Raw genomic sequence first — 26,234 nt, 5'->3', positions numbered from 1 at the left:
TCCCCCCCTGCCCCCACCCCTTCCCTTACCACCCACTCCGCCCCCTCCCTCTCCCCTCTACCCCCTCAATACCCAGCAGAAACTATTTTGCCCTTATCTCTAATTTTGTTGTAGAGAGAGTATAAGCCTTAATAGGAAGGAACAAGGGTTTTTGCTGGTTGAGATAAGGATAGCTATACAGGGAGTTAACTCACATTAATTTCCTGTGCGTGTGTGTTACCTTCAAGGTTAATTCTTTTTGATCTAACCTTTTCTCTAGTTCCTGGTCCCCTTTTCCTGTTGGCCTCAGTTGCTTTTAAGGTATCTGCTTTAGTTTCTCTGCGTTAAGGGCAACAAATGCTAGCTAATTTTTTAGGTGTCTTACCTATCCTCACCCCTCCCTTGTGTGCTCTCGCTTTTATCATGTGCTCAAAGTCCAATCCCATTGTTGTGTTTGCCCTTGATCTAATGTCCACATATGAGGGAGAACATATGATTTTTGGTCTTTTGGGCCAGGCTAACCTCACTCAGAATGATGTTCTCCAATTCCATCCATTTACCAGCGAATGATAACATTTCGTTCTTCTTCATGACTGCATAAAATTCCATTGTGTATAGTTACCACATTTTCTTAATCCATTCGTCGGTGGTGGGGCATCTTGGCTGTTTCCATAACTTGGCTATTGTGAATAGTGCTGCAATAAACATGGGTGTGCAGGTGCCTCTGGAGTAACCTGTGTCACAGTCTTTTGGGTATATCCCCAAGAGTGGTATTGCTGGATCATCTGGTAGATCAATGTCTAGCTTTTTAAGTAGCCTCCAAATTTTTTTCCAGAGTGGTTGTACTAGTTTACATTCCCACCAACAGTGTAAGAGGGTTCCTTTTTCCCCACATCCTCGCCAACACCTGTTGTTGGTGGTGTTGCTGATGATGGCTATTCTAACAGGGGTGAGGTGGAATCTTAGTGTGGTTTTAATTTGCATTTCCTTTATTGCTAGAGATGGTGAGCATTTTTTCATGTGTTTTTTGGCCATTTGAATTTCTTCTTTTGAGAAAGTTCTGTTTAGTTCACGTGCCCATTTCTTTATTGGTTCATTAGTTTTGGGAGAATTTAGTTTGTTAAGTTCCCTATATATTCTGATTATCAGTCCTTTGTCTGATGTATAGCTGGCAAATATTTTCTCCCACTCTGTGGGTGTTCTCTTCAGTTTAGAGACCATTTCTTTTGATGAACAGAAGCTTTTTAGCTTTATGAGGTCCCATTTATCTATGCTATCTCTTAGTTGCTGTGCTGCTGAGGTTTCGTTGAGAAAGTTCTTACCTATACCTGCTAATTCCAGAGTATTTCCTACTCTTTCCTGTATCAACTTTAGAGTTTGTGGTCTGATATTAAGATCCTTGATCCATTTTGAGTTAATATTGGTATAGGGTGATATACATGGATCTAGTTTCAGTTTTTTGCAGAGTGCTAACCAGTTTTCCCAGCAGTTTTTGTTGAAGAGGCTGCTATTTCTCCATCGTATATTTTTAGCTCTTTTGTCAAAGACAAGTTGGTTATAGTTTTGTGGGTTCATATCTGGGTCCTCTAATCTGTTCCACTGGTCTTCATGTCTGTTTTTGTGCCAGTCCCATGCTGTTTTTATTGTTATTGCTTTGTAATATAGTTTGAAGTCAGGTATTGTGATACCTCCTGCATTGTTCTTTTGACTGAGTATTGCCTTGGCTATTCGTGGCTTCCTGTGTTTCCATATAAATTTAATGGTAGATTTTTCGATCTCTTTAATGAATGTCATTGGAATTTTGATGGGAATTGCATTAAACATGTAGATAGGGGAGATTCCAAGATGGCGGCTAGAGGGAGGAAGCAGAAAGCGAGTCTCCTATAGTGAAATCTTGGAGAGACACTGCAGACACACTTTGCAGGCATAATCACTGAGAAAAGGCATAACTTTGACCCCTCCACACCTCCTGCCGGCACAGACAATCTCAACTTCACGTTAAATGGAGAAACCAGGAGGGCCCCTGGGCCGCCAGTCGCCCACGCCCAGACGGCTTGGGAAGACGAGGACTAGGTGAGCTTCGCGGTACTGTGGTACTCCCACAAACAAGCCTGGGCCAGAGCAGCATAGCCCCCTGGACAGACTGACCTCCACCCAGGGAAAAAAAAGAGAAACTGAGTAGTAAGCAATAAGAACAAATACGACACACAGGAAAGAGGGTGGGGCGCACTGAGCACCGAAGATTGGGGAAAGGGAACCCTTCCCGGGACTGTAAATAAACAAGCCAGGCAGGCCGGAGAGCCTCTGGCAGGAGCGGGGGTGCGCGCCCAGCAACCAGGAGCGGGAAAACTTGTGAGAGTGGTGGAGGGAGGAAAACTCCACAGGAGAGGAGGGAAGACCCACTTCCCACGTGAACTGTAAACAAACCTGGCGGCTGGCAGAAGCAGCAGCACTGCCCAGTAATCAGGAGCAGGAAAGCTTGTGAAAGCGGAGGTGGGAGGAGAACTGCACAGGAGAGGTGGGAAGACCCACCTCCCACATGAACTGTAAATAAACACGCAGGCCTGACAATGCGGGTGCAGTGTCACCTTTCCCACTGCTTGGAAAGGGGAAAGCTTGTAGCAGAGGCTCACGCACAGGAGAAATCTGAGCAAACAAAGCCTGCAGGGCCAGGTGAGTGCTAAGCTCACCCGAGAGATCTGCATGAATAACGCCACGAGCAACAGCAAGCTGACAGCAGCAGGCAGGCAAGCCACAGCTGCAGATACAATTCTCAGAACTATCTCCAGACTCTTTTTTTTTTCTTTTTTCTTGGTCTCCCTACCTTTGATGAGAGAACAACCAAATTACACCTGCAAGCTGAGAAACTTACTGAAACGGTATTGCATTTGAACTTGGGACACTTGGTGGGGGTTTTTTTGGGCGGGTGTGTGTGGTTTTGTTGTTCTTTATGCGTCCCCTTTGATGAGACAACTACAGAACAACATCTGAGGCACCATCTCCAGGATTGGAGATTGAGACTTCACTGCATTTCAACTTGGAGGTTTTTTGGTTTTTTGGCTTTTTTTAATTTTCTATTTTTTCATTTTATTTTAATACATTTTTATAAGTAGATTTTTCTTTCATTTACTTATTTTTTATTTTTATACTTACCTTTTTTTTTATTTTTGATTTTCAATCCTCTCTCTGTCTCTCTAATGTCTGTTCAGGTTTCTGTCGATTAGTACACTAAAGCTCTCTGTTTATACCTTTGAAATCTTCTTGTCTAACACCTTGTTCTGTTTTCTCCCTCCACTCTGTGTATTTGTTTTTCCCATTTCTTTAACTTCTTGCTTTCCATCTCAGCTCACCCTTCCCTTCTAAATATTACCATTGTTATTATTACAAGCTTGAAAATATTTAATTGCACACAGTACAGGGACAGTAACAACACCAAAGACAATGACGAGAAGACAGAAAAAACAGGGAAACCAGTTTCCCCACAGCAAAAAATTAGTACAGGAACCAGAGGGGAATGAAGAAAACAGGTACTCAGATCCATACTCCAACAAAATGAAGATAAACTATGCCAAAGGACCTAATGAAGCCCACAAGAATAATTTAAAAGAAGACATACTACAGGTACTCAATGAGAATTTTATAGAGATGATACTGGATAGGGTCAACCAAAATGTACAGGAGACACTCAAGAAATTCCAAGACAACAAAAATAGAGAATTTGAAAAAACAAAAGAAGAAATAAAGGAAACCACAGAAGCACTGTATAAACACCAAAGTGAAAGAGAGAACACGATGAATAAACAGATAAATGAACACAGGACAAAAATAGACAACATTAAAGAGGAAAACTGCCAGGATATGGAAAACCTCAGAAAAAAGAACGAAACAGAACTGCAAAACAAAATGGAAGGCCAATCCAGCAGAATAGAACAAACAGAAGACAGAATCTCAGAACTTGAAGATGAAATGGTAATTAAAGGAAAAACCAAAGAACTATTAACTAAACAACTCAAGACCTGTGAAAAGAAAATGCAAGAATTCACCGACTCCATCAAAAGACCAAACTTGAGAATCATGGGCATTGAAGAAGGAGAAGAGGTGCAAGCAAAGGGAATGCGTAATATATTTAACAAAATAATAACGGAAAATTTCCCAAATCTAGAGAAAGATATTCCCATACAGATGCAAGAGGCCTACAGGACACCAAACAGACCAGATCAAAATAGAACTACCCCACGACATATCATCATTAAAACAACAAGTTCAGAAACTAAGGAAAGAATATTGAAGGCTGTAAAGAGAAAAAACAAATAACATACAAAGGTAAACCCATCAAAATGACAGCAGACTTCTCAACATACATTAAAAGCAAGAAGAGCTTGGGGTGAGGTCTTCCGGGCACTGAATGAAAATAACTTCAACCCTAGGATACTCTACCCAGCAAAACTATCATTCAAAATAGATGGAGCAACAAAAGTCTTCCATGATAAGCAGAAACTAAAACAATATGTGACCACAAAGCCACCACTACAAAAGATTCTTCAAGGGATTCTGCACACAGAAAGTGAAACCCAACTTAACCATGAAAAGACAGGCAGCACCAAACCACAGGGAAAAAAACAAAAAGCAAGACAGTAGAGAGTAACCTCAATTTAGGTACACACAATCAAACCTTCAAACAACTAAGACAACTAAATGACAGGAATCACCACATACCTATCAGTACTAACGCTTAATATTAATGGACTTAATTCACCCATCAAAAGGCACCGCTTGATGAAATGGATTAAAAAGGAAGATCCAACAATTTGTTGCTTACAGGAGACCCATCTCACCAACAGAAATAAGAATAGGCTAAGGATGAAAGGCTGGAAGAAGATTTACCAAGCCAATGGCCCCCGAAAACAGGCAGGAGTAGCAATACTTATCTCTCACAAAGTAGACTTCAAACCTACATTGATAAAATGAGATAAAGAAGGACATTCCATACTAATAAAAGGGGAAGTAGACCAAAAGGAAATAATAATTATCAACCTGTATGTACCCAATGTCAACACACCCAATTTCATCAAACATACCCTGAAAGACATAAAAGCATATATAAATGCCAACACAGTGGTTGTGGGAGACTTTAACACCCCATTATCATCAATAGATAGGTCATCCAAACAAAAAATCAATAAAGAAATCCAAGATCTAAAATATGCAATAGATCAAATGGACCTAGCTAATGTCTACAGAACATTTCATCCAACTTCTACACAATATACATTCTTCTCAGCAGCCCATGGAACCTTCTCCAAAATAGATCATATCCTAGGACACAAAGCAAGTCTCAGCAAATATGAGAAAATAGAAATTATACCGTGCATACTATCTGATCACAATGAAGTAAAAGTAGAACTCAACAACAAAAGTAAAGACAAAAAATATGCAAACAGCTGGAAACTAAATAACTCATTACTTAATAAAGAATGGATCATTGAGGAAATAAAAGAGGAAATTAAAAAGTTCCTGGAAGTCAATGAAAATGAAAACACAACCTACCAGAACCTATGGGACACAGCTACGGCAGTCCTGAGAGGAAAGTTTATAGCCATGAGTGCATATATTAATAAGACTGAAAGATCCCAAATCAATGACCTAATGATACATCTCAAACTCCTAGAAAAACAAGAACAAGCAAATCCCAAAACAAATAGAAGGAGAGAAATAATAAAAATAAGAGCTGAAATCAATGAAATAGAAACCAAAAAAAAAATACAAAGAATTAATGAAACAAAAAGTTGGTTCTTTGAAAAAATAAACAAGATCGATAGACCCCTGGCAAACCTGACTAAAATGAGGAGAGAAAAAACCAAAATTAGTAGAATCAGGAATGCAAAAGGGGAGATAACAACAAACACCATGGAAGTCCAGGAAATCATCAGAGACTACTTTGAGAACCTATATTCAAATAAATTTGAAAATCTTAAAGAAATGGACAGATTTCTAGATACATATGATCATCCAAAACTGAACCAAGAGGATATTAATCACCTGAATAGATCTATAACACAAAATGAAATTGAAGCAGCAATCAAGAGTCTCCCCAAAAAGAAAAGTCCAGGACCTGATGGATTCTCTGCTGAATTCTATCAGACCTTTATGAGAAGAACTGATACCAACCCTCCTTAAACTGTTCCACGAAATAGAAAGGGAAGGAAAACTGCCAAACACATTTTATGAAGCCAGTGTTACACTTATCCCCAAACCAGGCAAAGACACCTCCAAAAAGGAGAACTATAGGCCAATCTCTTTAATGAACATTGATGCAAAAATCCTCAACAAAATAATGGCAAACAGAATTCAACAACACATCAAAAAGATTATTCACCACGACCAAGTAGGCTTCATCCCAGGGATGCAGGGGTGGTTCAACATATGAAAATCAATAAACGTAATAAACCACATTAACAGAAGCAAAGACAAAAACCATGTTTAATGCAATTCCCATCAAAATTCCAATGACATTCATTAAAGAGATCGAAAAATCTACCATTAAATTTATATGGAAACACAGGAAGCCATGAATAGCCAAGGCAATACTCAGTCAAAAGAACAATGCAGGCGGTTTCACAATACCTGACTTCAAACTATATTACAAAGCAATAACAATAAAAACAGCATGGGACTGGCACAAAAACAGACATGAAGACCAGTGGAACAGAATAGAGGACCCAGATATGAACCCACAAAACTATACCCAACTTGTCTTTGACAAAGGAGCTAAAAATGTACGATGGAGAAATAGCAGCCTCTTCAACAAAATCTGCTGGGAAAACTGGTTAGCAGTCTGCAAAAAACTGAAACTAGATCCATGTATATCACCCTATACCAAGAATTACTCAAAACGGATCAAGGATCTTAATATCAGACCACAAACTCTAAAGTTGATACAGGAAAGAGTAGGAAGTACTCTGGAGTTAGTAGGAATAGGTAAGAACTTTCTCAACGAAACCTCAGCAGCACAGCAACTAAGAGATAGCATAGATAAATGGGACCTCATAAAGCTAAAAAGCTTCTGTTCATCAAAAGAAATGATCTCTAAACTGAAGAGAACACCCACAGAGTGGGAGAAAATATTTGCCAGCTATACATCAAAGGACTGATAACCAGAATATATAGGGAACTTAAAAAACTAAATTCTCCCAAAACTAATGAACCAATAAATGGGCACGTGAACTAAACAGAAATTTCTCAAAAGAAGAAATTCAAATGGCTAAAAAACACATGAAAAAATGCTCACCATCTCTAGCAATAAAGGAAATGCAAATTAAAACCACACTAAGATTCCACCTCACCCCTGTTAGAATAGCCATCATCAGCAACACCACCAACAACAGGTGTTGGCGAGGATGTGGGGAAAAAGGAACCCTCTTACACTGTTGGTGGGAATGTAAACTAGTACAACCACTCTGGAAAAAAATTTGGAGGCTACTTAAAAAGCTAGACATTGATCTACCAGATGATCCAGCAATACCACTCTTGGGGATATACCCAAAAGACTGTGACACAGGTTACTCCAGAGGCACCTGCACACCCATGTTTATTGCAGCACTATTCACAATAGCCAAGTTATGGAAACAGCCAAGATGCCCCACCACTGACGAATGGATCAAGAAAATGTGGTATCTAGACACAATGGAATTTTATGCAGTCATGAAGAAGAACGAAATGTTATCATTCGCTGGTAAATGGATAGAATTGGAAACTTCATTCTGAATTAGGTTAGCCTGGCCCAAAAGACCAAAAATCATATGTTCTCCCTCATATGTGGACATTAGATCAAGGGCAAACACAACAATGGGATTGGACTATGAGCACATGATAAAAGCGAGAGCACACAAGGGAGGGGTGAGGATAGGTAAGACACCTAAACAATTAGTTAGCACTTGTTGCCCTAAATTTCACCGTAGATTTTTCGATCTCTTTAATGAATGTCATTGGAATTTTGATGGGAATTGCATTAAGCATGTAGATTACTTTAGGGAGTATCGACATTTTTACTATGCTGATTCTACCAATCCATGAGCATTGGAGATCTCTCCACTTTCTATAGTCTTCCTCAATCTCTTTTTTAGAAGTGTATACTTTTCCTTGTAGAGGTCTTTCACACCTTTTGTTAGGTTTACACCTAGGTATTTGATTTTTTTTGAGGCTATTGTAAATGGAATTGTTTTCATACATTCTTTTTCAGTTTGCTCATTGTTAGTGTATAGAAATGCTAATGATTTTTCTGTTGATTTTATATCCTGCTACCTTGCTATAGCTATTGATGATGTCTAGAAGCTTCTGAGTAGAGTTTTTTGGGTCTTTAACGTATAGGATCATGTCATCTGCAAATACGGATATTTTGACAGTTTCTTTACCTATTTGTATTCCTTTCATTCCTTCTTCTTGCCTAATTGCTCTAGCTAGGAATTCCAGTACTATGTTGAATAGGAGTGGAGATAGTGGGCATCCTTGTCTGGTTCCTGATTTTAGAGGGAATGGTTTCAGTTTTTCTCCGTTAATTATAATGCTGGCTGTAGGTTTGTCATATATAGCTTTTATAATGTTGAGGTACTTTCCTTCTATTCCTAGTTTTCTTAGAACTTTTATCATGAAATGGTGTTGGATCTTATCAAAGGCTTTCTCTGCATCTATTGATCTCTATTGAGATGATCAAGTGGTTTTTGTCTTTGCTTCTGTTAATGTGGTTTATTACGTTTATTGATTTTCATATGTTGAACCACCCCTGCATCCCTGGGATGAAGCCTACTTGGTCGTGGTGAATAATCTTTTTGATGTGTTGTTGAATTCTGTTTGCCATTATTTTGTTGAGGATTTTTGCATCAATGTTCATTAAAGAGATTGGCCTATAGTTCTCCTTTTTGGAGGTGTCTTTGCCTGGTTTGGGGATAAGTGTAACACTGGCTTCATAAAATGTGTTTGGCAGTTTTCCTTCCCTTTCTATTTCGTGGAACAGTTTAAGGAGGGTTGGTATCAGTTCTTCTCATAAAGGTCTGATAGAATTCAGCAGAGAATCCATCAGGTCCTGGACTTTTCTTTTTGGGGAGACTCTTGATTGCTGCTTCAATTTCATTTTGTGTTATAGATCTATTCAGGTGATTAATATCCTCTTGGTTCAGTTTTGGATGATCATATGTATCTAGAAATCTGTCCATTTCTTTAAGATTTTCAAATTTATTTGAATATAGGTTCTCAAAGGAGTCTCTGATGATTTCCTGGACTTCCATGGTGTTTGTTGTTATCTCCCCTTTTGCATTCCTGATTCTACTAATTTTGGTTTTTTCTCTCCTCATTTTAGTCAGGTTTGCCAGGGGTCTATCGATCTTGTTTATTTTTTCAAAGAACCAACTTTTTGTTTCATTAATTCTTTGTATTTTTTTTTTGGTTTCTATTTCATTGATTTCAGCTCTTATTTTTATTATTTCTCTCCTTCTATTTGTTTTGGGATTTGCTTGTTCTTGTTTTTCTAGGAGTTTGAGATGTATCATTAGGTCATTGATTTGGGATCTTTCAGTCTTATTAATATATGCACTCATGGCTATAAACTTTCCTCTCAGGACTGCCTTAGCTGTGTCCCATAGGTTCCGGTAGGTTGTGTTTCATTTTCATTGACTTCCAGGAACTTTTTAATTTCCTCTTTTATTTCATCGATGATCCATTCTTTATTAAGTAATGAGTTATTTAGTTTCTAGCTGTTTGCATGTTTTTTGTCTTTACTTTTGTTGTTGAGTTCTACTTTTACTTCATTGTGATCAGATAGTATGCACAATATAATTTGTTTTCTTATATTTGCTGAGACTTGCTTTGTGTCCTAGGATATGATCTATTTTGGAGAAGGTTCCATGGGCTGCTGAGAAGACTGTACATTTTGTAAAAGTTGGATGAAATGATCTTTAGACATTAGCTAGGTCCATTTGATCTATTGCATATTTTAGATCTTGGATTTCTTTATTGATTTTTTGTTTGGATGACCTATCTATTGATGATAATGGGGTTTTAAAGTCTCCCACAACCACTGTGTTGGCGTTTATATATGCTTTTATGTCTTTCAGGGTATGTTTGATGAAATTGGGTGTGTTGACATTGGGTGCATACAGGTTGATAATTATTATTTCCTTTTGGTCTATTTCCCCTTTTATTAGTATGGAATGTCCTTCTTTATCTTATTTTATCAATGTAGGTTTGAAGTCTACTTTGTGAGAGATAAGTATTGGTACTCCTGCCTGTTTTCGGGGGCCGTTAGCTTGTTAAATCTTCTCTGGAAGGTGCTTCAATAACAAAGCCTTCTGAGTAACTAGTATCTTCCATAGGTCCCTTTGGTGGTGTTCAAAAGGGAAAAGGAAATTGCCAGGAAGCTGGAGTTCGATGGCCTCTATATCACGGAACAGCCATCTGAAGATGACATCAAGGGACAGTGGGACCGTTTGGTAATCAACACTCCGTAAGTGTCCCCTCCACTCCAGCCCCCAAAACAGAAGGCATCTCCATTGTAAATGGAATAGCTCTTTTCCACCAGCCTTGGAGACTAGTTGATATAAGCCTTCCTGTGGTTTCTGGGGTTTCTCTCCCTTGTCTATTGAGTAAAGTAGCTATTACCCCCCAAATACCTGTACACATTTCTCTGAACTTAATGGTGCACAGAACACATTATCAGGAGGGCTAGGCGCATTTACTTAGCTCCAGAAATCCAGGACAATATCACTTGAACTAGACTTCCATTTTGAGTCATGCAGAGTGTTTCCAGGACTTGGAGATTGAGGTGACCAGCTTCCCCAGGGCTGTGACAGCTCCATATCTGAAGTCTTAAACAAGTGACCTGTTTGGTGATAGACCTCCTCCCAGCCTGCTGTTGAAAGGCAGCTGTCTGGGCAGTTGAGAGGGCCATATGGACAGGGCTGCTAAGGCCACAAGGTGAGCCTCCTTCCTCCTGTGCACACAGTACTGCTGCACTAGCAAGAGCACTGATTCTTGAGGCAGATGGGCAAGGGACCAAGTCAACACTGCAGCTTAGAGGATTGTGAACCTGGGAAAAGTAACCAAGTCATTGTTTTTTTGGAGCTAGGGTCTATGTAGATCAGGCTGGCTAGACTTTGAGATCCTCCTGCCTCAGCCTCCCATGTACTGGGATTATAGACGTCACCACCACACCCAGTTAGTTACCAAGCCTTCTAAACTTCAGTTTCCTCTTCAGTAATAGAGGGATGGGAGCAGCACCTCCTACAGAAGTGGGTTAATGAATGCACCTCACATACTTGGCACCTGTTAGACATCAAGCCTTTCCCCTAACTGTAAAAAGAGGCCATCCCCGTTAGCAAATGCCATGCTCTAATGCCAATGTATTCACAACTACTACAGTGAGAGTTGCAAGACAAATTACCATGGTGAAAGTAAAGCAAAGAAATAGGGCTAAATATGTAAATAAAGGTGTCCATGTAAAAGTTAAGCTCTTTAACTGTTCCAACTAAGGTGCATATTTAAAAAGTACAACCCTGATCTCAGGGAAGAAAACTGCTTCTTCCAAAGATAATTAGAGAGGCAGGTCTGGAAAGGTACAACTAAGCACTTTTCAAAAGGCTCTAGAAAGGGGAAAGTTGTTAGGGAAATTGAAAAGGGTGAGCAATGCCAATCCCAAGTCTACCCTGCCTGCAGATCCTCACCAAGCTCCTCAACAGGGAAACAAGGGAAACGACTGAGCGTTGCTTCTGCTCTTGTGCCTTCACAATATGAGGTCTGGATATTGTCACATAGTGCAGTTCTTTGGTACGCTCACTGGAATCGTCAGGTACATGTGAGTCTGGGATATAAAGTGACATGGCCTGCAAGTCCCATGGTAAAAGGCAACTCAGTTTCTAGAAATTCATCTTAAGGAGATGAAACCAGTAAGCTAAAATGTCCCAAGAATACTTGCTACCATTGTTTACTTCTGAATAGGAAAAAATACAAATAAACAGAGTAACTTTTTAAACATTTTAGATTAACCTCTCTGTACTTTTTTTCTACAGTGATGGCACCAGGGTATGTGTCACACTTGGTAAATTAATTTTCTCAATTAACTATAGATCATGGAGAGATTGTTTTCTTGTTAAAATTAAATATGAATTTAAAGTAAATAAAAATGTAAATGACATACTATTCATGCTTCCTTTGTGGGTGCAGGGTTGTGACCCGACACCTGTAGCATTCTGTGGGTGATGAGAGTCCCATCTCCTCAGCCATGATCATTTCACCTTCAAACTCTTGAGTTGTTTTGAAATGTGTAATTAGTTTTTGCAGGCTACAGTAACCCTGTTGTGATGTATAACAGAATTTATGGGTCTGGGCACCGTTATCCATCCTGAGCTTTCTTTTTTATACTGTGAAACACACTCATATTCAAGGACCTATAGAATGTATACATGCATTTGAAGGATAATCATAAACCACAGAGACTTAAAATGGAGCACTGCATGCAAGTGTGGTGGTGGACGTCTGTAATCCCAGCTACATGGGAGGCAGTGGTAGGAGAATGATGGTCTGAGGCCAGGTCAGGCAAAAGCAAGATCCTACCTGAAAAATAAATTAGAGCAAAGAGGGAGTGTGGCTGAAGTGGTAGAGAGCTTGTCTGGCAAGCATAGCGTCCTTAGTTCAAACCCCAATTCCACCAAAAACATGACTGAAAGCTTGAAAGCCCTGTGTTGTCCAACCTGATCACATCCACCCCCAGGTAACTTCTTCCCTAATACCCACTAGTGGTTAGTGATGCTAATTCTTAGTTATTAGTGCTATCATCGCAATTCATTCTCTTGCTTTAATATATAGTTTTCCAGTTAGAATGAAGCAATACATTTAGGAACAAATGCCTAACTGTTCTGATCGTGATGTGACTGGAATTACACGGCTCTATGAATCGTGCTGTCATTTGAGTCTCATTCAGCATTATGTTTAAGAACTCAACTATGTTGATGTATATAGCTAAAGTTCATTCATTTTCAAAACGGTAGCATTTTCCAATATGTAAGTGTTTTCATCGAGACCCTATTTCCCTGATTGGATGTTGCAGCTGTCTCCAGTTTGTAGCTATTACACCCACTGCTATAATGGCCACTCCTATCTCTGATGCCCAGGTCAAAGAACTTCTCTAGATTATAGACCCAGGAAGGGAATCTGCCGAGCAGCAGGACACGTGAAGTGTGTGTTTATGCTCTCTGCACAGCTCAATACTGAGAGTTCTGCTCTCCACCTTTTGCCAGCACTTGTTGCTGTCAGATAGTTTGCTAAACGGAGAGGTGTGTGGTGGCACTTCATTGTACATTTTCCTGAAAACCAAAGAGGCTGAGCATCTTGGGGTTTTTCTGACTACTCATATGAAAAGCATTTTCTTCTGATAGGCTATTCTAAATGCCATACTTTAAAGAACATTACCAAGTCTAAAAAATTGTGCTCTACCTTCAAGGAGCTTCTTGTCTCTAGACAGGGGACAAGACATTCAAAATACTGAGACCAGTTTGGCATCACTCACAGAATAGAATCGTCTTCTTAAGACAATAAGTAACTGAGACTGAGTCGTATGTTGTGAACCATTTGTATAAAACAGAGAAAGACAGCACGTGGCAGAGGACTCATGCTTGGTCGCTACTTATTTTATTTCAGATTCTAAATGCAATGCATGAAAAAAAATCAAGTAGCAGAGAAATATACAGAGGAGAAAGTAGTTATTTTTATTCCTGAGATAAAGGTCTATTAGCAGTTTATTCCGTAACACCAGCATTTGTTTTTAAATAGCATTTAGATGATTAAGACAAACTGTTTAAAAATGAAGGAAGGAGAAAGAAGAAAAAGGCGTATTAAAAAGACTTCCACCTTGTGGGGGGAGGTTGGCTTTGTCCAGGGCTATACTCTGCTGAGAGGTCCATGGAGGGAGGGAGGTCTCTCCTTTCTTATGAGGAACTGTGGTCTCTGTATAATAAGAGTCTGTTGTGTTCAGAGTCAAAAGAATGGCTCAGATCAAGGAGATCAAAGTAAGAACATCTATACCAAGGTCCAGAGGTTCCCTGAGGATCAGTGGTACAGGAGCTCTCCCAGGAAAGGTTCACTCATTCTGGGGAGGAGCAACATATTTTAAAGAAGTTTTCCTAATACTCCTGAAGATGCCTGTTTTTTCTTGACTTTAATAATGGGAAGCTATTTGCAGTGGAGCTGGTATAAAGCTACAGGCAGAAGAAACACCATCTCTGGGGAGGCCAGGGATGGAACGGAAGCAGGAACCTCCTTCAAAGGAGACAGGGATCTAATTCCCTAGAGAAGGCAGGTGCCACAGGACACTCTGCAGTGGAAAGCCTGACTGGGTCAATAAAATCCTACAGGAATTAACTAAAGATGACTCCAGTCTGCTGCCATAAAGTCAGGGACCCTGTCTACACATGCTGACATTGTGATTCACTGAATGGAATGTGTGCATTTCCTGTTGGCTTCGTTTCTGGTATACACTGGAATCAGGGAAAGGACCAGGAAACACAGTGAGAGTACTAGTCAGTTATGAAGAAGAATTACATTACATCATTTGCAGAAGAACGTTAAAACATAGACACCATGCATTTTCTCTCGTGGACTCTAGATCTGCAATAAACAAAGTGACAGGAGTCTACAAGGGGGAAAGGCATGGGGATGGTAAAAATGATTGAAGTACATTGCATAATATAAGAAAGCATCAGTATTTGTAAAATAATGTAAAAAGAAACAAATATTTGGACTTCTGCCCACTGGAAACAGCAGGCAGGAAGAGAACCACAGGCTCCTGGCTGAGGCACCCTGGGTGAGTTTCGAAAAGAAAAGAAGCATACCTGATTCTGACTAGTCTTCATCACAAGTGAGCTTATGAATCATAATTTGAGTTGGAAAATGTGATGGCTTTCTGAGTGTTTCAGAAGTCACATAGCAGTAGACCTGCCTGTGGTGATTCTGAAGTTCAGTCAAGTATTGAATTCCTCAGAGAGCAGGCAGAAACCAAAGTTGACACTTTGTTGATGTGCCTGCCTTGATATGGAGAACTAAGAGCCAGACCTTTTCATTTTCTTTTTCAGATCTTTTCCTAATAACTACTGGGACAAGTTTGTGAAGAGAAAGGTATGCCTGTGAGTGGAATGAGTTCTGTGTTTCCTGCTCTCCACACACACACTAAGTGTGGTGTCACTGTTAGGATGGTGCCTGCAGGAGAGGAAGGCATACGGCTGTCTGTGCACATCTGTGGGTTTCCGACTCCATTCTCATTCTTACAGAACAAGTTTTCCTCCACGTCGGGCTTTTCTTCCCCCCCCCCCCACCGAAAGACACCAGTTTAAAAAGCAGCTGTCACTGAGTTGTCTTGATCGTGTCAGTTTTCTCTGGAGGTGATTTTCTCTTTCCTTGCTGCATTTTGAATTATGTGTTAGCCCCTTGGAAAAGCCCAGAGTGCAGCAACACTCAGAAGATCTTGAAGCTAGAAAATACGTGGATGTGGCATGTGGCTTTCTTCACCCTGTCCTCTCTGCTTCAGGTGATCAACAAGTATGGAGACCTGTATGGAGCAGAGCGTATCGCTGAACTCCTGGGTTTGGACAAAAACGCCCTTGACTTCAGCCCAGTGGAGGAGACCAAAGCCGAGGCGGCCTCTCTGGTGTCATGGTACAGAGTTTAGAATTAAAATCCAGTGTTGACGATAGGTCCTTTGTTTTTCCATTCCTCTCCAGCATGCTAGAGGGAAAAATCGCAAGCGTGTCTGTTTTCTGACTCTGGTATGACACGGGCGTCTCATCCAGGTCCTAACATATTGGGAGAGGACCACTTTAAATAATTTGGAGACCAATGTTTATGCCCAAAAGAGCTGGAAGAGAAAGACTAAGAAGATTTCAGGATGTGTAATTCCATTCTCTCTGGGGAAACCTGTATAACTTGATAAAGTTTAGACCTGTATTTAGGTTATTAAACCTGAAAGAAAAAAACTTAATTTCCCCCTTATAAAGCACTTAACAAAATCTTCACACTTATGAGTTATGAAATCATTCACTCCTCTTCAGGCTAAGTTCCATCGACATGAAGCACCATATCTGGAAGCTGGGGGTTGTTTTTACTGACAATGTAAGTATTGAACCTGGAAAGACAAGTTTCTGTGCCCCAGGTTCAGGGGTGGTGTGGGTGCTCAGGGAAACAAGCCGTGGGAGATGACCAGGAAAGTTGAGGACCCAGAGTCTTAGCATGTGGGGAACACTCCTCCCTGTACAGTCAGGTATGGCAGATGGGCTCATTGAACTTCAGAACCTCAATCCCCTCGAGCCTCATTTTGTTCCCCAAACAAGGAAGAATGTCTGAATGAGTAGGTCATCCAGCACAAATGCCTGAAAAGGTGCTAACTTTTTCCATTTCCAGTCCTTTCTCTACCTTGCCTGGTACACGACCATGTCAGTCCTGGGTCACTACAACAACTTCTTCTTTGCTGCACATCTGTTGGACATTGCAATGGGCTTCAAGACACTGAGGACCATCCTGTCATCTGTAACTCACAATGGCAAACAGGTATTGGGATCACACCGTCTGAAGGAGAATGGACTGGAACAAACAGTAGGCTGTGTACCAGTGTGTTGGGAAGGAAAGCCTTGTAATGTATAAAGCACCTTTCTTGGACAAACAATTAAATTCATAGATCAACTGTTTTTACAAACATGTAGCCAATTAACGATCCAACTGGAGTCATCATGTCAGAGGCCTAAGACACAGAGATCCTTAACATTTTTATCAGCCAAATGTGGCGAGGTGATGGACAAATCAGAATCAACTTACAGATCTGGAAAAGGTCTTCCCCTTCCTCCCTGGGAGTAAGCAAGACATGCATGGCTAGAAGACTCCCTAGATACTTTTAAGTTACTAATTAAGGACTAATGAGTTAAAATATATACTTTGTATACCTGGTTTTATATTATGAACCACACATATATGTACATATTAGCTGTAACAGTTACAGTTAATCAGGGAATTGACTGACTATATGTGAGCTGAATAGCGATGAGACTGGATATAGCAACAACTGTAAGCCATATTAAAATCACCTAATGGCTTCTTGCCTACAAATTCAAACTGTCAGCATGTCTTTCCTCATTAAGCACTATCAACAAAGAATGAGACATACTCCCTCACACCTCTATACCTCTGTATGAGAGAGAAGAAAGTGCAATGTGCCCAGTGCAAGCTTTACCTCAGGCACCATGAGCCTGGCCACGCCCCTGTAAGGGAGATGTTAGGCAGTGTCTCAGAAGTGGGGCTTGGAGAGGCCTGCTCCCCAGGACCACACAGCTGCTAAGTGGCAGAGCTTAGATTCAACCCTGTTGCTTTCCTTTGCTGCAAAGACCAAGAACTGCTTTCTGTGAGCTCTGCTACCCAAGTTTTGAGTAACTATTGTCCCTGCTTCAGAGGCCATTAAATACATCTTTCCTGGTACTTATGTAACACTCCTACCCATGCCCCTTCATGTGGCTCAGTGTCTAGTCCCTGGTGTGGGCCAGGTCCCCAGCCTCCTCATGCATGCCACTGGACCTCATGCAGCCTGGAGGTAAACCTGTCCCCACAGAAGCTACAGCATGATTCTGAGTCATGAAGACACTTAGCTCAGCCATCATCATTCTTACAGTGACTTCAAAGCTATGACAGTTACCTAGTTCATGGTTACTTATGAACAGTGTGATGCAGACACCAGCCTGAGGAAACTTGGTACTTTTTAGAAGTAGCATTAGAGTAGAAGCTGCACTGATCAACCTCGGGTAACGGCTACAAAGGTAACTTCTCTTTGTAGTTCATACATACCCTGTGCCCCCATTACAACTTAACCACGTCTTTGACAGCCCCAGGGTGCTGGGGATGTGGCTCAATGGTGCGGTACTTACAAAAAGTTCTGTCTCCAAACATACTCCCATCTTGGTGTACTGGTGGTTGGGGCTTCAGCATATGAACTTGGAGGGAGGAGGGGTTCTGCTTATGGTACCCTGTCATTACTCTTTCTCCCAGCTGCCTCTTCATCTGCCTGGCTGTCCTTCTTAGCCTGCAGTACAATAGCCTTCATTGCCAGCATCTTGTGGGCCCCATGGTTTTAGTCTCCACGAACCCTCCAGGTTGAACTCCCTCCCTGTCCTCTTGCCCACAGTTGGTTCTGACTGTTGGCCTCCTGGCTGTAGTGGTTTATCTCTACACTGTGGTGGCTTTCAACTTCTTCCGCAAGTTCTACAACAAAAGTGAAGACGACGACGAGCCTGACATGAAATGTGACGACATGATGACCGTGAGAACCCAGTCCCAGTAAAAAGCTGTGTGGGGTGGGCAAGGCTGACTGAGAGTAGCTGTGCAGTTCATGTCCGGGGAAAGATGGAATTTGTTACCAGTGTCGAAGCCTAGTGGGAAGGGATGCACACCATGGTGTGGGGTCACCGCCCACCCACTTTATCTGTAGTAAAGATGAGGTACCTGGGTATGAGCCACGTCTGAATTTGATAGACATCTAACTTTGATTCTCCTGAGAACTGGAGCAAAGTTGGCTTATTTCCATCACCAGTGGGGTTCTTTAAGAACAGATAATGAGAGCTGATGAAGGTGATGCCAGCAGGATTAGGGGTGTGTGTGTCTTAACTGTCAGGCCAAGCCCTGGTGGGAAAGAAAGGCATGGTTCAGGGTGACCCAGCACCACTACAGCAGCTTTTGTGAAGTTATCATGACCGACTTCAGGAAAAGGATGTGTGACAGACAGGTCTGTGAGCATCCCTCTATAAACCAGGTGACAAGTCCTGGCTAAAACCTCTCCTTATGCCTTCATGGGATAAGTGCCCTCAGGAAACAGAGATGCTGGTCGCCAGTGCTCCAGTGTGACTCCTACCTGGTCAGGCCACCCCTGGTTTGGGATTTGCCTTTGAGAGTCCACCTTTTGCCTGAGCCAAACCCAGCCAGTCAGGAGGCTGAGCTAAGGGCACCTTTTTGGTAAACTAGTGCCCGGTTGCCCATGTACAAGACAAAGTCTGCTACAGGATGAGCATCCCTTATCCAAAGTCCTCTGGACCAGAATTGTTTTGGAATGTTACATATGTCTAATGAGCTATCTTCTGGATAGGACCTGAATCTAAAACATGAACTTCATCTTTTTTTCTTGTGGTACTGGGTTTGAACTCCCAACCTCATGTTTGCTAAGCAGGTGTTCTACCACTTGAGCCACTCCACCAGCCCTAAAATTCATGTTTCACGCACACCTTATACCATGCCCTGAAAGTATTTTACATCTTATTTCTGACTGACCCAAGTATAGGATTCTCCACTGGTGCTTCATGTCAGCACTCTGGATTTCTGATTAGGGATCAGAAATCAACCTGTACTGCACATGCTACAGAAGTCTCTGCCTTCCAAGGAAGGCAGGAGAGGTAGAAAGGACCTTTCTCAGAGTTTATGGCACAGCTTGGAATCAAGCTGGTTCTCCTGAAACCAGATGAGGAAAATGTAGAATCCGGCATGTGCCACACTACACAGGGCTTCAACATCTTTTGGCTTAGACACAGCTGAGATGAATTCTGCTGTCGGTATCTGACACTCCAATACAAAAATTTACCAATCATCCTCCCATCTTTGTAAAAGCCAGGCTGAGCAGGGTGCAGTGCACACATGGACCTTCCCCTGGGTCACCACTGTTTCTCCCCCTAGTGTTACCTTTTCCACATGTACGTGGGGGTGAGAGCGGGGGGCGGCATTGGCGATGAGATTGAAGACCCCGCTGGAGATCCGTATGAGATGTACCGCATTGTCTTCGACATCACCTTTTTCTTCTTTGTCATTGTCATCCTGCTGGCCATCATCCAAGGTATGGGTGACAGTTATGCTAAGTATGAACAAGAGTTCATAAACCTCTTTTATAAAGAAGTTTGTGAATTCATGTACTTGTTGATTGAGCACCTACTGTATACAAGGCCTTTACTGTATTATAGAGCCAGATACACCCAGACACTGTTACAAGAAGCTTGGAAACCTCCACAGGACTCCCTTCTGTTCCCCACTCTGAATTCCTCATGGCTCTGCTTTCTACAGGGCTGGGGCAGGTCTCCCGTCTTTGTCCTCCCAGGCAGTGAGGAAGGGAAGGAGCAGAGAGGAGCTCTGAGAACGTGACATGTTTTATCACCATTTGGGGGAAGACAGGGTGCTGACAGTTTAGCAACAGCTTGTCAGGAATTGGAGAAAGAAAGATGAATTTAGTTGGAGTCAGAGGCGGCTCAGACGCAAAGACATGGAGCAAAGCAGTGTCTGAAGGTCAGAAGAGAAGAGCAAACTGCAGCGCAAAATAGCAGGAGGTGCCAGTAGATAATTGCCCTGAAGTTGAAGTAAGAGCAGCAAGGATTAATGCCTGACCAGGATGCAGGACTTGAAAACACACTGATTTTTTTAAAAATTTTTCCTTTAATTGAATAGTACAGCTGATAATTCACTTTTTAAACAAAACAAAATGGTTTCTGCCTCTCCCCAGAGGCCACTATGCAGATTAAGGTGTTTCATCTGTATTTAAAATTCCAGGTCTTATTATTGATGCTTTTGGAGAGCTAAGAGACCAGCAGGAACAAGTACGAGAAGATATGGAGGTAATGATGTTCTTTCTACTCATTCCAACCTTACTGTTTGTGGACTTCTTAAACAATATGTATGGCTCTCTGTTAGGATCGCCACTAGACAAAACTTCAAGTAAAGCTTGTTTTTCATGCCTGCCATCTCCCCTGCCCCCTCCCTATGCTGTGGGTGGAGAGAGCCATGTCATCAGCCAACCAGGAGCAAGGCAGGTGGCTCTAGGGAGTGAATGACTGACAGCCAAAAGCATTAAGAGGAAAAGTACTTTTCACTGTTGTGCAACTGAACAGACTTTCCCCGCTGCCTGCAGTGTTGTACCTACTAGGGCTGCTTCCAGCTCATGTTATTTCCCCTAGACTAAGTGCTTCATCTGTGGCATTGGCAACGACTACTTTGATACAATTCCTCACGGGTTTGAAACGCACACGCTGCAGGAGCACAACTTAGCCAACTACTTGTGAGTACAGTTGGGGAGGGAAGCGGTGGGGCGGGGATGGGTGTTTAGGCTGAAAAAACCACGTCACCATGTTTGGCCTCTGTTGATGGCCACGTCTTCCTTTCTGTCAATCAGCAAAGAGCGTCAGGTGTCCCGTGTCTCAACAGACGTGGTGAGCGGTCCTGCTCCCAGCAGCCCTCACCTGTGATTACACCCCAACCTTCTCAAGGACACACATCTCCAGTAATCTTTCGTTTTTCTGTCACCATTTAAATCCTAAAGAAATCCACTTTTGCTTCCAGCTATTACCCACTCTCTCAGCTCAATCTCTGCTTTCTCTCTTCCTGCTCTGTGAACTCCCTACTGAATGTCCTTTCCACATCACAAGATTTGCTTATATCAGGGGGGCCAGAGACCTGCATGCTGCTAAGTTCTATGGCCCATTTTCAGGCCTCGTTTTGTACAGAGCTCCCACAAATATATAAACTCTGCATACTTTCACACTGCTTTATCCCAGCATTTGTATTTCACTTTTCCTGAGGAAAAGCACTCACTAAGGAACATGTTACTGGAGCCTGTGTGTTTCCTGTGAAATGTGCAGAATTTATGGGGTATATAGAGCAGATGAGTCGATTGTTCAAATTTCAAGGAAAAAAAAAAGCTCTGCTCCTTTCCCTTCCTCTACTATATTGTTTAAAATCCAACTCTTCCTTTCTTTAGGATAGAACAGGCCAACCTTTAGGAAAAACCAGTGTTATCAAAGAGAAGTGGCAAAGCAGGTCTTTTTTTGCTATGTATGAGTTTTTAAAGACAGAAAAAACTTTAAAAATAACTTCACTGCAAATTCTCATTGAAGGAGCTTATGGCCCTGTGGCAGTGCAGAGGATGACAGAGTGAAAGGCTGCTGGGCACCAGACTTCCCCTGGCACCCTATCGTAATGGTCTGTATTCTCTCAGTTAGATGAAGGTGCTGACAAGGAATCAAAGTCCTATTGGCCCTTTCTTGCTGCATAGTCCTTTTGCTGAAGGGCACCTGAACTCTGTGTAATGTGAGCTGAGAATTCAACCCCCAGGGATGCTTGTGTGTCGCAGACTTAGAGCAAGTAAAACTACGCTGTTTCCCAGTGGCCCACAATCAAGCGAAGCTATACTTGTCTTCTACCCTTTTCATGACAGTTATCCTTGGAGGCAGTCATGTGATTTCAAGGCTACATTTTTATTAATGATAAAGTAGCCTATTAAAATTTTATTGCTTAGGATTTTCTTAATAAGGGTAACATTTACCTTGCAAGTGTTCTTAGTTCAAGGTTTGGGGCTAGTAAGAAGGATATCTCCTCACAAAGAGGCTGATTTGAGATGAACGTGTATTACAAATGCTTCCCGTCCTAAAAGGCATCAAAGTTTCTGAACCCTGGTTCTAGTTCGCTTAAGTTTATGAACTTAGACATCGTAACCAAAGTATCTAACACTGAGTATCTCATTTATGATACTCTTTCTTCTTGTTCCAGGTTCTTTCTGATGTATCTGATTAATAAGGATGAAACAGAGCACACGGGTCAGGTGAGAAATGAATCACGGCCCTGTTAGACCTGCTTTTCTCGGTCTGGAGTAACACAGACTGTCTGTGCTAGTGACCATCTCTGTCTTGCATGCATTTTTCTGTCACTTCCAAACTTGACCTGGAGAAGTCCTGCTGGCAATACTTCCCAACACTCACTGACATTTTCTAAACAATCATGGTTACAACTTCAGAGGAGCTGGAGGTGGGAAGGAGAGTAGGCGGCTGTGACAAAACCCCAGAGACTCAGAGAGAGAAAAGACAGCATAGAAAGAAAGCGGTCTTGTGTGGGAGAGGGTAAGCAAGGAGATGTGTCAGGGACTCTGAAAAGAAAATGGTAAAGGCAGAGAACCAGGAGGAAAACAGTTATTCATGATTCAAACATCCTGGATTTGTAGAAAAACTACAGCTCCCACATTCAGCACGAGGAGAGGCAGCTGGAGCTCTGACCTTGGCTTCTTAGGAAATGTTCCCTCAATTTGCACTCATCTCTTCTCCCCCCAAGTCACATGACATGTTGGCCTATTGCTAGATCTTAAGCAGTTTTAGGGGCAATGTGCAGTATTTCAGGGGAGAGGCAGAGGGTGGATTTTGTGAACAGTGTGGATTGGGAATCAAAGATGCCTAGAGAGCTGCCTGCGGTGATCTAATAAGCAGCACCCTGTGTTTGCACCATTTCAGGAGTCTTACGTGTGGAAAATGTACCAAGAAAGGTGTTGGGACTTCTTCCCAGCTGGCGACTGCTTTCGAAAGCAATACGAAGATCAGCTGGGATAACCTGAATGAAAGAGCACCCCACTTTTAGACAGCTTCTGGTGAAAACAAAATCCCTCTTCTTAAAAACACGATGCTTTTCAAATGCTTCCCTTATAAGAAGTGTGTGTTAAAAATCTGTGATATCTGGGAACTGATTTGGCTTTCTGTGCCTAGTGGACATGGCCTATGGGTGATAAACTGTTGTTATTAAAGAATGGGCCAGAGAAGTATAGTCAAAACTTTAAGCACTGGGTGGGTGTCATACAGCAGTGTACCACCAGTGGCTCATCGTCTGAACTATGAAAAGTCATGTCAACTGCAGTCTAGTTTTTTCCATGGTACTTGCTAGTGCCTGTATCCAGAATCAGCTTGAAAAGCTTTAAGCAGTTAAAGAAATAGAAAACCAACACTTTGTTGACACTGACATATCGATTAAGTGCCTTAAAACCTCTTTAGATATAGCTATGCAAGTTTTATGTCGTGTTCCTAAGGACAGTTCCATCGTGGTGTTGATCTTCCTTTATGAAACTGCACTTGAAGGTTCTCCATATTAGAAGAAAAGTACTGTACTGAAAATTGAGAAAGACCTCAATCTTATGTCAAACTTGAGTGCTGCTTTATGGTCCCTGTAAGTAGAGGAGCTGCTCTGTTTAGGACGAAGTGCCCACTGCAATAAAGTAATTTGCACCGGTCCACAGTGTGGCCTCTTGTTCTAAAACCACAGTACCACTGGGGATAGGGACGGGTAGCAAGAGGGAAGAAGAGAATCAATCCATAGACCAGAAGGTGTTTATTTGACCAAATGCATGCCTTGGTGGTTGCATCTATTCCCTTACTAAGCAGCACCCACCATGCTGTAAACTCTGAAAGGTGGATGTGACATCCCCAGAACACAACGAGCTTCGCAAGTGTGCTCCTCCTGATGCTGTCACATAGAGCTAGGCCTGGGCTGGCCCTGCGCCCACCTTTGCCCTTAGAAGGTAACCACACTTTGCTTTAGGCAATCATGCTGTCCAGCCAGTCCTCCAGCTCTTTCTCAGTAACATTTTTTGATGTACTTGGCTGCTCAGGTCCTGCATTCTTTTCCTCAGTCACAGATGGCTCTGCAGGAACTACGGAAATAAAAGCCGTATTAACAACCTGGCGTTTCTCCCAACACTGCACATTAAAGCTGCCGAGAGCGTGTTTCAGGATATACTGCTTTCCCCATACCAAGGGAATCGTTCTCACTACTGTTACCCCTAAGATGACACAATAATGTCTAAAAATAATGGGTTGAGATTTGCTCTTCTATTCATTCTGAAGGTGAATTTCCCTGCTGAATGCAGTATAGGGATGTGGCGATTGCATTAGGCCTCTCCACATCAAATGGACCACCAATTCACAAATTGTGAAATAGCAAAAAAGCAGCATGAAGCGCTGGCTGAGATAGTCGATTAAAAGGTCTGCTGCAAGGCTGAGGGCTGCAGTGCCTTGATGCTTTTATGTAGCCCCAGTCTTCATTCTGCGGACAGGAGCAACTTTAGGTACAAAGTGAGAGAAGCATCATCAGAAAGGTCAGCTCAGGGGGGAGCAGAGACTGTGGAGGGAATGATCAATGTCACACACTGAGGAGGACATGTGTGGATGTTCTCCCAAATGCCAGGATCAAGAAGACAGGAAAGCCATACCTTTTTCCTCTGGGGTCACCTGCCCATCTTTCTCAGATTCGAGGTCCTGAGATGTCTGGTCTGGTAGCACGCTATCTTCCTCTTCCACAGGCGCATCTAAATCCAACAACAGATCTAGTTCCTCTTCCAAATGGTCTGTGGCTGACTGCAATCGGGGAGTGGATTTCTGAGAAAGCCCCGAAAGACCCAGTCTTGAGCCATCTTTGCCAAGGGACTCAGGAAAGCCAGCAGCAGATCTTAGCTCAGAGAAGGGTACCCTTGATTGCATTCCTAGTCCCTTGCTGTCATCATTTCTCTTTGGTTTCACCTGAGGAAGCTCTAAAGGAACTGTGACCTGAAAGAAAAGTATAACAACTGAATTTTAAACTTGAGTCGTGCCATATTTGCTTAAATGGAAACAAAGCTCAGGTAATTCACTGCATCCAAACTGATGGAGCCGGGGTAAATGCAAAACTTTACAGCAACATGGCAGAACCGCGCCTCCCTTTCGACCTACCTCAGCTATGTGTGAACTAGGAGAGAGGGACTTACAAGGCCGGAATGCCAACCAGGCCTTAAGTCTGTTTGAATTTATGCAGGCATCTGTCACAAACAGAACAGATCGCTCATTGTCTTTACTATGTTAAGGTGCAGGAATGATTCCCCAAAAAGAAAAGACTGACTTTTGGCGACATTATCTGAATAAAAACTGCCAGACATGAACGGAAACAGATGAAACCATACAGCACTAGAAGCAGACAGAGCCTGACTGGCTTTAATTACTTTGCCCTGTATGTCATGCTTTAGTGAAAGCTAGACACTCAGCCCACGGGTGAGAAGCCTTCTAGAGGAAGGCTGGGGGCAGCAGGACTGACTGTGGCACTGACGTCCTGTTTTCTGCTTCATTTGCTAATAATGCTCCAGGGCTTTACAGCTGGCCCTGTAACCATAAACTGGACCGGATGTCCAGCCTTGTCACTTGCACCGGGCAAGGCTGAGATGTGGTTCTCTATGCCAATCCTATGACATTTAATTGATGCAGACTGGGTATCTAGAATGTTTGCTCATTTTTCACTTTCCAGATGAGTCTACTGTGCAAGCCTGGTTGAAAGCAGCTGCTCTCTTCTGTCCTCCCAGGCCAGATCTCACTGATGTTACCTTTGAAACACCTCATGATAAAGTCCACATCTTTGCCATCGCCCAGTCTACACCA

The 26,234-nt window shown here is 42.1% G+C and overlaps 2 protein-coding genes across 13 annotated transcripts in view; one reads left to right on the top strand and one right to left on the bottom strand.

Moving 5' to 3' along the window:
* The window catches only part of Ryr3 (ryanodine receptor 3), a 494,693-nt gene extending 470,629 nt beyond the window's left edge, over window positions 1–24,064 (top strand). For all 11 annotated transcript variants that reach the window (XM_074065580.1, XM_074065577.1, XM_074065585.1 and 8 more), the window contains 11 exons: window positions 10,344–10,474; window positions 15,093–15,135; window positions 15,545–15,672; window positions 16,065–16,125; window positions 16,414–16,560; window positions 18,179–18,313; window positions 19,714–19,870; window positions 20,575–20,639; window positions 20,979–21,079; window positions 22,567–22,618; window positions 23,298–24,064. In XM_074065580.1, coding sequence (XP_073921681.1) covers window positions 10,344–10,474; window positions 15,093–15,135; window positions 15,545–15,672; window positions 16,065–16,125; window positions 16,414–16,560; window positions 18,179–18,313; window positions 19,714–19,870; window positions 20,575–20,639; window positions 20,979–21,079; window positions 22,567–22,618; window positions 23,298–23,393 — 1,116 coding nt within the window. In that variant the 3' untranslated portion in view covers window positions 23,394–24,064. The remainder of the gene's footprint in view (window positions 1–10,343; window positions 10,475–15,092; window positions 15,136–15,544; window positions 15,673–16,064; window positions 16,126–16,413; window positions 16,561–18,178; window positions 18,314–19,713; window positions 19,871–20,574; window positions 20,640–20,978; window positions 21,080–22,566; window positions 22,619–23,297) is intronic.
* A 79-nt stretch (window positions 24,065–24,143) lies between these two features.
* Aven (apoptosis and caspase activation inhibitor) overlaps window positions 24,144–26,234 on the bottom strand; it is a 79,805-nt gene continuing 77,714 nt past the window's right edge. For both annotated transcript variants that reach the window (XM_020168271.2, XM_020168274.2), the window contains 2 exons: window positions 25,043–25,376; window positions 24,144–24,484 (listed from right to left, as the gene is read on the bottom strand). In XM_020168271.2, coding sequence (XP_020023860.1) covers window positions 24,369–24,484; window positions 25,043–25,376 — 450 coding nt within the window. In that variant the 3' untranslated portion in view covers window positions 24,144–24,368. The remainder of the gene's footprint in view (window positions 24,485–25,042; window positions 25,377–26,234) is intronic.

The sequence above is a fragment of the Castor canadensis genome, chromosome 2, assembly GCF_047511655.1.
Source record: "Castor canadensis chromosome 2, mCasCan1.hap1v2, whole genome shotgun sequence".
Classification (NCBI taxonomy): domain Eukaryota; kingdom Metazoa; phylum Chordata; class Mammalia; order Rodentia; family Castoridae; genus Castor; species Castor canadensis.
This window is presented reverse-complemented; position numbering and strand designations above follow the sequence as displayed.